General features: G+C 40.5%; 1 protein-coding gene across 1 annotated transcript in view; it reads right to left on the reverse strand.

Moving 5' to 3' along the window:
- Positions 1-11,164: 11,164 nt before the first annotated feature.
- LOC150039673 (glutamate receptor ionotropic, delta-1-like) overlaps positions 11,165-12,480 on the reverse strand; it is a 71,492-nt gene continuing 70,176 nt past the window's right edge. The window contains exon 6 of the mRNA XM_090327658.1: positions 11,165-11,233. Coding sequence (XP_090183784.1) covers positions 11,165-11,233 — 69 coding nt within the window. The remainder of the gene's footprint in view (positions 11,234-12,480) is intronic.

The raw sequence follows: 12,480 nt of genomic DNA on the forward strand, positions 1-12,480 counted from the left end.
TCTGTGCAAAAGCTGAAATGTTGAGCTAACTGAAATCTTTCAACAGATTCACTGGTTCATCACTATTTTTTAAGTTTAGTCCTCCACAGTCTCACAAGGATAAACGCACAACTTTCTTGCCAGCAAATAGCATGAATGGCTTGTAGTCTGATTTGAAGCAGGGCCCTCATTTCCATCTGAAGCCTCCTGAGCAGACTTTACCTTCTTCGTGACTATTGGCATTCTGGTCTGAGCTCCTCCCATCCCCCCCACCTCCTGCAAGTGCTGCTTATAGCATTGCAGGGCCTCTCCATCCCTCATCAGTCAACGTTTCCAAAGTCTTCTCACTAAGTAGTTTCTAAGGCTTGTGAGCTACCTGGTCAGGTAAGCAAAGCCATGATCCAGATTTCTCTGGTATTAATTCTCTTTGTTAGACTTTTCATCTCTGTGACAAAATAGCTGACAGAAGAAAAGGAAGAAGGGCTTATTTTCACCCATACCTTCAGAGGTTTCATTCCATCATGTTAGAGAAAGCTGGTAGAATGAAACAGGAAGCAGAGAGGAAATGCCTGATTTTTTTTAAATTTTTTCCTCCTGTATTCCAACCAGGTTCCCAGCTGGTAAGATTGGTACTACCCATATCCAGGGCAATTTCTACCTCCCCTCCCCACTCTTGTTAATTAATCCTCCTTAGAAATTCTTTCAGAGACACACCCAACAGCATGCTTTACTAATCTCCAGAGATTTTCAGTCAAAATATGTGGCCAATAAAGAGGAACAACCAGCTTAGTATCATGCCTGTAATCCTAGCTACTCAGGAGGCTAAAAACCAAGGATCATAGTTCAAGGCCCACCCTGAAAGATAAATCTGTGAGACTCATCTCCAGTTGATCAGCAAAAAGCAGGGTGTATACATGTGGCACAAAAAATAGGTGTCAGCCTTTAAAGAAAAAATTAAGCAAGATCACAAGGTTCTGAGTTCAAGACTCAGTACTGAAACAAAATATTAATGATTAATAATCACACTCACCGATATGCCCTGAGGCCACGGGAATAAAGGAGTTACAGAGTCCAGTAGAGGACAGGATGGGAATGAAAGCATTATCTCTCAATGAATCTAGGGCCAGGCCTCTTTGAGTTTCCTTTAACTTTAAAATAGTAATTTCTTCCAGATGCTGTAATCCTGACTTCTCAGAAAGCTGAGATCCGAGAACTGTGGGTCAAGGCCAGTGCAGGCAGGAAAGTTCAGGAGAGTCCTATCTCCAATTAATCAGCAGAAAGTCACAAAGTTGAGCTGTGGCTCCACTAGTGATAGAGCACTAGCCTTGAACAACAAGACTAGGGGAAAGCATCCAGGCCTACAGTTCAAGCCCCAGGAAAAAAAACAGACAGACATACACAAGAACATAGTAATTTCTGCCTTTCATGGCTGAAACACTTGTCTATGTGTTTATAGTACATTCTCTAGAACACAAACCTGATCAATAAACATTCACAGATACAAATATGATCACGGATCTTCTTGTTTGGAGACAACTAGGATGCCTTGAAGACATGAGGCCCAGGGGCTCTGGGTTATAGTCAGAAATTCAGAAGAACGAATGAGGTACAGGAGGCTTGAATGCCAAGGATGCCTGTCAGGAGAGAGGGCTTTGGAGAAGGTATGCTTCCTTCCTCAGCCGCTAATGCAGAATGCTGCTTGGGTGACAGTTGCATTGGGGCTGGGGTTGGAGTAAGGAAGCTCTGAAAATGACTCTCCTCTCCTGGACTTTATTTCCCCGCTCTGATAAACAGGATTGTTCTGTAATGATGTGCTTTGAAACTCTACATGTGTGTAGCAAGATAGGATGAATACACGTCTGCATAGACCTCAGTGTTTGTGAATGCAATTGTGCGTTTATGGCTGGATCTACTTACTCTGAATGTCAGTAAATGTCTATGTGTTGGGGAATGTTTTGTTTGCCTTTGAGCTTCAATGCCTGGTTACCCTGGCAACTGTATGCTAGATGCTTCCAACAACTGAGCCCTCCTTGAATGATATTTGGTTGTTCATCTTAAGCAATCATGACCTCTCTGCTGCTTCGCCTTCTAGATCCTGTCCACTTTGCTATTGCAAATTTACATCGATAGAATACTTTTGTTTCACTTTTTTGTTTTGTTTTATATTTTTCCTTGCTGCAAACAGGAAAGACATAGAGTACTATCTCTGGAGCTCAGTAGCCAAGGTCAAGCTCAGATATGAGAGAATGAAGGCTACAGGGGCTGGAGGTGATTAGAGATTACTGACAATTATCTCCTCTTTTGTAGGTGGTGACTACTTGCTCAGGTAATGTATCTAAAATATACACACTTCTCTCATAAATAATCTGTTTTGACTGAAATGCCTCTGAGAGGCTATATGAATATAATGCTCTGCATAGAAAGCAAATTCAGAAATACAAAATTAGTGGAACTTAATCATAATCATGTGCCATTTAAGCTTACCTAACAATTATTTCTCTACTTCTCAACTGAATGTCTTTCAATAAATAAGAATTTATCATTATCTGCAAAAAAAAGAAAGAAATGGCAACATTAGCTTCCACCAGAGGCAATGAAGGTGTGAGGTTTGGATGGCTAGACCACTGGTCTCTATGACCTTGAGCAAGTCAGACTCTCTGAGGCTCAAGTTCATTTTCTACATTATGGAGATATAATCATGGAGAAATTTGTTTATGAAGAAAGCAGTAATGCATGTAAGTAGTTTGGCACAGTGCCTTGGACCCAAAGGGAAAACTAGATCAGGCCAGGACAAAAGCTATCACAGTATAGTCCTAGGCGGCCAGCATCAAACCTAGAAAGGACAATACAAGGCATTAAATGATGCATTGCTAAAAGAAAGGCTACCAGAGGTGCCTTGGAGCTAGGACATGGTCCAGAGCAAGATGACAAGTGATTGGAAATGCCTATGGATTATTAGTTAGTACCAATTCAGGAGTTACTGCAGGAACATGAGTCACTAAGTAGCACAGAGCTAAAGGATGAGCTTCTACAAATACCTTAGATGCTATGAAGAAAGAAGACAAATGATTGTAGTGGTTTATGGGCTACTAGATGGTGCAGAACTAGAATATGAGCTAGTAGGGCTACTAGATGATCCATAACAACAAAACAAATCATTAGAGGTACCTTTCAACCAAATAATACAAAACCAGAAGACCACTGATTACAGAGATACATGCAATACTAGATGGCACAGAGCAGGGAAACAAGTGACTAGTGAGGCTTACAGACCAGTAGACTGTACCAAACTGGAGGATGAACTATTGAAGGAACCAGTGAGGGTGCAGAACAAGAGAACGAGTTACTACAGGTACTTAAAGGTTACCAGCTGTGCAGAACTGGAAGATGAGCTGCTGGAGATGTCTGTGGGCTATTAGGTGGGGCAGAACTCTGCGTTAGACACACTTTCTTTAAATTTTTTTCTCTAAAAGTATAGATGACAAAAATGTGACCATATGGTTGCTGTCCCACCACTCTGCTGTGGGAAAGCAGAAATAAAAATTCTATATAGTGGACAGATAAATAAATAAATACATGCATATTTTACAAAATCAAATTTGAGTCATGGATCTAGTTGGCCACATTCTTGGTTCCTCTTTCGTGTGTCAGTTAGGTCCATATGGCTGTGTAGAATGGAGGCCTGTCCACAGGTCACTTAGGAGTAGAAGGGTTTTCTCCCCTGGAGATAGACAGTTGCATTAAAAAGTATTTGTTGCAGTCTCTTAGGATATAAAAACTCTCTCTCCTCCCAGGTCCCATCTTGAAATGTTTCATCATCAGGACCAAAGCTCTACCTTCCTCCCTGTTTCAGCAATGCTGCCAGGAACCAATGGAGTCTGAACAAGCATGATACAACCTTTTTTCCTCCTCTGCTACTGTACAAAAGTGATTGCCACTCCCTAAGCCATATCCCACTTAAATTGGTTTCAAGTCATTAAAAACCACAGTACTGGTGAATTAAAAATAATAGCAGCTTTCCAAGGTTATGCAGATACCCAACTCCTTGACTTTAATAGCAATTAACCATTGTTCCACTACCATGCACTTTCTGGAAATGGAACTGGTATCATCAAAGAGCAACTGGAAATTACAAGTGTAATTGTCCTTACGAGTCACATACTGGGCATTCTTATCTTTGCCAGACTGTCTGAACTGCAAAGAAGCAGGTTGTATTTGAGAATGGAAGCAGTTACCCTCATTTGACTGTAGCATCAATGCCTATTTCCCTACTTGCTCATTTTTTCCCTTACGCGTTGCAGATTTAAGGCATGGTCTTCACTTGAGAAATGAGAATATATAACCTGCGCATCCTGGACTCCACATTACCAAATCTGTGCTGGGGGGATGTGGGGAGGAATAAATCCAGAAAGAGAGATGGGGGGTTCTATTTCCATCTCTTAACCACTCAAACAGATACAAGAAGGAAAATTGGAAGGTGAATCTGAGCTTTTCTCTTTCCAAAAAATGTAAACTTGTGTTTATGACACTATTATAAAACCTTTCCACACTTTTCTAGCACTGCCCTCCATTTTTATTGCAGATTCAAATGTAAAAGGTAAATGTGCGATCCTCTCTACCCAAAAGTGGCTCGGGAGTTTATACATTAATCATTTCAGGAAAGCAACAAATCTTGTATACTGTAAAAAGGTTAGATTCTGTTCCAGAGAAGTTGTATGATTTGATAAGGAATGCTTTATTTGAACTTTTCATTGATGGTTTTGCTTATGATTTTGCTCTTACTCAAAAGTATCAATACATCCAATAAACACTTTCTGATGGGCTGCCAATGTGTTGCATCCAGAGTGAGAAGACATCTTCACAATGGCCAAGCCACAACTCTCTAGAGGAAAGTTTTAGTTATCTTGAGGCATATCAGAGCAGGCATGTAGACCACATTCTACAAAACTAAGATGAGTGAGGGAAGGGGTATGTGGGAGAGGGATGGGTGAGAATGTCAAAATGAGCACTATCAATCAAGATATATGGTACTCATAAACTGCTTTGTTAAATGACAACTCCTTTGTGGATCTACTTAAAGATAATCAAAAAGAAAGAAGAAAGGGAGGAAGGAAGGGAGAAAGGAAGGAGGGAGGGATGGAGGGAGGGAGGGATTGAATGGGGAACAAACCTCTGCCTGACTTAGTCTATATTTATTTTGGAAGAATTGATGGATGTGCACAATGATAACAGTTGCAACCCTTGCTTTAGGTCATTTATTTGGGTATAACTCTCATTTATAATCAAACCACTTAATAGGTGCTATCATTAGAAATAAACAATAAAATGGCTTATCTAAACCTTAGCATTGACTCTGATTTTCATCCAACAATATGCTTCCCTTCTTCCTGTGGCTCCATGCCTCCCATCTGCAGCAAATACTAATGATGATTCTTGCATTTTATCCTGACTTTGGATGTGAATATGAGGATATTTAATGTTTTTTAAAGGATATGATACTGCACATTATCTTCGATTAGTTGCCTTTAATACTTCTATTTTGCTCAATACCGTTCTGCTAAGATTCATATACACTATTCAAGACAGTTCATGCATTTCCTTGCAGATACCTTTGTTTTTTTGTACTCTGTTAATGGTCATGGGGATTGTTTCCAGAGTTTTGACTCTACAGGCAATATTACTGTGGCTTTTCTTATCTCCAGGAGTGCTGAGAGACATGTACTTGAGGTATATGCTCAGGAGTGGAATTGGTAGAATCTAGCTATGCAATGTCCCATTTTATAAGAGAATGACAAACTCTTTTCCAAAGTGGTTGTACTGAGTACACTCCCAGCAGCAATTAAACACCTGTTCTGTCAAATCCTCTCTACCACCTCTCACTTGATGCCAGTCTAATTGGTGGAAAATGATATATCTTTATGGTCTTGATTTGCATTTCACAGATCACTAATGACTTTGAGCATCTCTTCCTATGATTATTGGCCACATGTGTTGCTTCTTCTATAAAATCTGTGTGAGCCTTTTGCCCATTTTTCCCTATTAAATTGTTTGAGCTTTTCTTACTGATTTGTAAATGCTCATGGTATCTTCTTGATATTAATTGGATAGTGTTTGTATGTGCTGTAACTATCCATTCTTTATGGGGTCTTTTGTTCATAAGAAATGATTTGTGGATAATTATTACAGTGGATTTTCATAAAAATCTATTGTAGATAGAGCATTTGTTTACTGTGAGAGAAAAAGAAATCTGGGAGAGGGAACTCGAAGGCCACACCACCCCTGCCTTGCACTCATAAAAGGCCCTAGCTCAGCTTTGACTTCATTATCTCCAAATGAGGTGACTCTCAACCACAAAGATTCACTCTCTGGGGATGAAAGGAGGTCCTTAAGCTCAAGGCTGGAGTGGAGTGCACTAGGCATTAAGGAGGTCTAATAAATCTTGTAAGAATGGAACTACTTTAGTTAAATGTCAGTGGTCAAAATCTACCTTATGTGTTTTTAGGTATCGTAAGTCTTTAAGGAAATTCTACCATAAGAACTGATCTAGGTCTCTCTCAGCTCTGAGGTTCCAGAGAGAGTGACCCATTCATGCAGAATGGGAAGTCATACTGACTCATGTCAGGCTCCAGAGAGAGACACCTCCTGCTATTGAGCTAGATGACAACAAAATGTCTCACCAGCACATAACTATGTGTTCTCACATAGTAACTAGGACCCACAGGGCTGAAGCTGTGATTGGCTTTCCAGGCGTGGACAAACTCAGGGTTCTCTTCCTGGATAGTGGTGAACCTTCAGGGGATGGAGAAGCTTGTAGGTTTGGGGGACCCTCTCCTTCTGCAGAGCAGTGAGTACTGGTGCCCCCCGACTTTCATCCTGCCACCAGGACATCCATTGCTCTGTGAAGAACAGCGAGACACCCTGACCAGTCAGAGAGAGAAGGGAACATACAGAGGGTGTGTTTTGGTTTGGGTTTGCTTTAGTTTATTCTGGTGTGTGTGCGTGTGTGTGTGTGTGTGTGTGTGTGTGTGTGTGTATGTGAAAGAGAGAGACAGAGAGACAGAGAGAGAGACAGAGAGAGACAGAGAGACAGAGAGACAGAGAGAGAGAACAGTTCTGCAAGGCTGGTGGGACAATGTGAAAGGGGAAGGATGAGAGAGAACCCTGGGTGAAGTAAGGCATAGTCCTGGCCCCAAGGCCAGTTTATCTTTCACAAACCACTCATAAATGAGCTGGGGGACAGTTGGCAGCACCTGTAGTATTCCCACACCTCAGGCAGAATGGTGCCCACCAGCTGAAGCATCCTGGAAGCTGCATCTAACTCAGTGGATTTCGCCATATGGATTTTCATGGCTCTGACGCAGCAAAACCTCAGTCAGGAGTCAGAGTGTGAAGCTGTCTCTGGTAATCATCTCTAAAATGAGGTAGCAATCCTCAGTGCTCATTGTGAGAAATCAAGTGAAAACAAACAAGCAAAGTCTAATAGCTACTGAAGAGGGTGCTGGTGTGTGCCTGACCCTTTATTTGTTTGTTTTTGTTTTTGTTTTGTTTTGTTTTGGCTATGGCTTCCTCTCATGACCTCCTGTATAATCTCTATCTCAGGTTTGTCACCTTTCCTGTCATCATTAAAGCATGCCTCTTCACAATACAGCCTATCTAGGTAGCCCCATGTCCTGTTTACAGTCTTCCCCATCTCAGTCTCCTGGTTAACATACCACATACACAATCTCCTAAAGCTTCTTCCAGACTCCCTGGAAGTCTGATAACTGTGCTTCTGCTTTTGCCAAATGTTTTCACCTTCACCAGGCAGACCCCCAGGCAACGGTTATATAAGCCCATAAAGACAGAGAGCCAAGGCTTTAGCTTAATCTGCCTGCTCTTCCCTGGATAGCATCCCTTTGAAAGTCACAAGGTACCTAACCTCTCTGTTTCTGAATTAACAAACTGGAGACCTAAGATATGAGGATAGGGCCAGGAGATTGGCCTAGTGGTAGAGTGCTTGCCTAGCATGCATGAAAAACCAGTTTCAATTCTTCCATACCACATAACAGAAAAAGCTGGAAGTCAGGCTGCCACGCAAGTGATAGAGCTCTAGCCTGAAGGAAAGTCCAAAGACAGTGCTAAGGCCCTGTGTTCAAGACCCAGAACTGGAAAAAAACAGAAAAGAAAAATAAAAAGATATGAGGATAGGCTATCGTCTGTTTTATATCTAGTGAAGCTCTTTTCCCAACCTGTGGTCTTTCTATTTACTTTGCTAGCTATTTTCTTTGCCATGCAGAAGCTCTGCAGTTTAATGTAATTCCATTTATCCAGCCTTTCTTTGATTTGTTGTGATTCTGGCTCTTTACTCAGTGTCAGCCTGTGCCAAGGAGCCCTAGTGTATCCTCTATCCGTTCTTGTAATATTTTCAAGGTATCTGATCTTATATGGAGGTCTGTGGTCCATTTGATATTGAATCGGTGCAGCGTGAGTTATAATGATCTAACTGTAGTTTTCTACATGTGTATAGCCAATTCTGCAAGCACCATTTGTTGAAGAGGCTGTCTTTCTTCCATCTAGCATTTTTTGGCTCCCTTATCAAACATTAGGTAGCCATAGATATGTGAGCTCATTTCTGGGTCTCCAATTCTATTTCATTGATCCTCAGGTCTGTTCATGTGCCAATATCAAGCTGTTTTCTTTTTTTAATAACTGTCTTCATAATAGAGTTTGAAGTTTGCTATTGATATTCCTCCAGCACTGTTCTTCCTACTAAGGATATTTTTGCTCTTCAGGGTCTTTCATTATTCCATATAAATTTTTAGATTGCTCTTTTATTGTATTGAAGAATGTTGTTGAGATGTTGGTAGGTATTGCATTGAATCCGTATATAGCTTTTGGTAATATTGTCATTTCATGATGTTAATCGTACCAATTTGCGAGCATGAGAGGTTTTTCCTGTTTTAATTTCCTTTCTTGGCTTTTTTTTAAGTTTCCTCTCTCAGGTTTTAAATTCTGTTTTAACTTCCTTTCTCAGATTTTAAAATTTTTCATTATATAAGTCCTTCACATCTTTGGTTAAGTTAATTCCTAGGTATTTTTTGAGACTATTACAAAAGGAGTTACTTTCTTGATTTCACCCTTGTTTTTCTCATTGTTGGCCTACAGAAAAGCTGTTGGTTTTTGTGGATTAATTTTATACCCTGCTACTTTGCCAAAGTTTAAGATTAGCTCGAGTAACTTGGGAGAGATTAACCTCCCCACAAAACAAATCCTGAGGGACCAGGAGTGTGGCCTAGTGGTAAAGTGCTTCCCTAGCTTGCACGAAGACCTGGGTCTGATTCCTTGCTACACATATATAGAAAAAGCTAAAAATGATGCTGTGGCTCAAGTGGTAGAGTGCTACCCTTGAGAAAGCCCAAGGACAGTGTTTAGTCACTGAATTCAAGCCCTGGGACTGGTAAAAAAAAATCCTCAAAGAAGTAACCACACCATTAATAAGTGGGCTAAACACTTAGAAAGAGACTTCTCTGAAGAAGAAATAAGAATGGCACATGAAGAAATGTTAAACATCTTTGGCAATAAAAGAAATGCAAATCAAAATGACGTTGAGATTCCACTTCACCCCAGTTAAAAATGGCCATTATTAGGAAAAAAAATTTAACAGATCCTGGTGTGAATGTAGCCAAGAGAGAATGCTACACTGTTGGTGCCAATTTAAACATGTTCAACCACTCTGAAAAGAAATATGTAGGTTCCTCAAAAGAATAAATACAGAGCTCCCCAGAAATCCCACTCCTGGCCATTTATCCAAATGACCACACTAATGTTACCAGCATAATCATATTCACTGCAGCATATTCACTTTACTATAGCTAAGTTATGTAACCAACCCAGACGTCCCTCAGTGGATGAAAGAATCAAAAAATGTAGTATATATACACAATGGAATTCTTTCTTTCTTTCTTTCTTTCTTTCTTTCTTTCTTTCTTTCTTTCTTTCTTTCTCTCTCTCTCTCTTTCTCTTCTCCCTTCCTTCCTTCCTTCCTTTCTTCCTTTCTTTCTTTCTTTCTTTCTTTCTTTCTTTCTTTCTTTCTTTCTTTTTGCTGGCCATGGTGCTTAAACTCAGGGCCTGGATGCTGTCCCTGATCTCTTCAATTCAAGGCTACCACTCTACCCCTGGAGCCACAGCCCCAGTTCTGGTTTTCTGGTGGTTAATTGGAGATAAGTGTCTCATGGACTTTAGTGCCTGGGCTGGCTTTGAACCACAATCCTCAGATCTTGGTCTCCTGAATAGCTAGGATTTCAGGCACAAGCCACCATGCCTAGCTTACACAATGTAATTCTATGCTTCCATCAGAAGAATGTCATCACCTCATTCATTAGGAAATGGAAAGACTGAAAAAAAATCATATTAAGTGAAATAAGCCAGACCCAAAAGAACATAGGCTCCATGGTTTCCCTCATTTCTAACAATGAGTATATGTCTAGGATTATCCTAGCAGAATAAAATAACTAAGTAGCTATGCATATATGACCATATGAATTAAAATGAACTCCAAGATATGGAAACAAGAGGGTGTGTGTGTGTGTGTGTGCATTCTATTTGCAGTTATTTCTTTTTTCCTTCATCCCCATTCCCTTTGGCTTATCCCCTGTTGTCACTGTTTTTAATTTTGGTATTCTTTGCCTTGTATATAAATTTATCTGACTTGGGAAAGAGAAGGGCAATCACAGAAATGGTGGGACAAAGGACAAAATAATGCAACAGAAATACTCACTAGACACTATGTTGGAAATGAACTTTACAATTTGTACCGAGAGATGGGAGAAGTGATAGAAAATGAGGGAGGGATAACACTGCTCAAGAAGAAATGTGCTCATTCCCTTACTTATGTAACTGTAACCCTCTGCATATCAACTTTACAATACAAAGAAAGTAAAATGGAAAAAGATATGAGAAGAGGTTACCTTGCAGGTACAGACCTATTTCAAAGACTTGGGAGTGTGTCTCACACCTTAAGGATTAGCCCATTCACAGCCTTGGCTCAGCACATGTGCTCAAGCACCAATTCCTCCCTACCTTTCTGATGCCCTCTGAAGTGTTGGACACACAATTGTCAGCCCCTCCATTCTTGCTGATAGCCCTCCAGAGCTCAGCAAATGTACTGTCCTGCTCCAGGGGGTTGGTGCCTTTAGCTCGGAAGTATTCATAGACAACAGAGTCTCGCACAGTGCCATAAGGCATCTCTACTTGCTTGGACAGATCCTGGAATGTCCTGAAATGCCAGAAAAAGAAAAAGGAAAACAAGCAACAAAGCATGAGTATATACTGCATATCATACACTGCAAAGATGGGAATGGTCTGTGATTTCTTCCTAAGATCCAAGGCCCACCCAGACCCACTCACAACCATTGCCTAACAGCATAAGTAGCTCAGCCCAGAGAAGGGTTTTGTCATGCCTCTGCCTTCTACTGTAGCTAGGTTCCCTCAAAGATGCTGAACTTAAAGAACCAGTCTTTCCACTGAGCTTGAGGTATATAAGGAAAAAGTAGACAGGATTCCTGTTTTATCTAGATAAATACTGAGAATATAATATTAATTATTGAATGTTTCTGACCTGAACATTCAAAGAGAATGGAGAAGGAAATAGTCATGTTGGAGAGATTAATGATGATGATGACAATGATAAATGGCAGATACGGGCCACTGACATGTGGCACCAGTACAAGATAAACTCACAGTAGGAGGCTAGATCAATGGAATGGCATTCCTGAAAAGATTTCAGATGTTTTAGAGCTCCAGTCAGTTACTGCTTTTGAGTACCAACCATCAAGCAACTTATTTTTATTTTTCTTGTGTGCATATACCCATACTAGACCTTGAACTCGGGGCCTGGATATTACCTCTGAGTTTTTGTGCTCAAGGCTAGCCCTCTAGCTCTCCTTCTAACTTTTTGGGTGTTTACTTGGAGAAAAGAGTCTCACAGACTTCCCTGCCATGGCCAGCTTTGAACTATTATCTTCAGATCTCAGCTATGTGAGTAGCAAGGATTACAGACATGAGTTACTTGGACAGGGATTATTTTTCTTTAATTATAAACTAAGAAACCTGGAGTTTTATTTGAAATTTCATGATCCTTAAGATTTTTTTAAAAATTTAAATAATTGTACAAAGGGTTTTCCGTTCAACAAGTCAGTTTTTGAGTACAATGCATCGCCAATATCATCCCTTTCCCTCATTCTCCCCCATCTTTCATAATCTCACCCATACCTTCATGTCACGGTAGCTTCAGTTTTATACATGTATATTGAATATAATGACTGATTTTCTGCCTTTCCTCTCTCCATTCATCTGTCCAAATTTTGATGGATATTTAAAGGATAGAGAAAGGAAAATAAAGCACTTTTGAAAGCACTGGCTTGTATAAGGAGGAGGCTCAGGTAGCTCCCAGCCAGGTGCATGTTGGGTAGAGTGCCTCCGGAAGGACTATCAGCAGCCTGAGGACAGACATCGGAGCTGGAG

The sequence above is a fragment of the Megascapheus bottae genome, unplaced genomic scaffold (genome assembly GCF_031878675.1).
Source record: "Megascapheus bottae isolate mThoBot1 unplaced genomic scaffold, mThoBot2.hap1 HAP1_SCAFFOLD_53, whole genome shotgun sequence".
Lineage (NCBI taxonomy): Eukaryota > Metazoa > Chordata > Mammalia > Rodentia > Geomyidae > Megascapheus > Megascapheus bottae.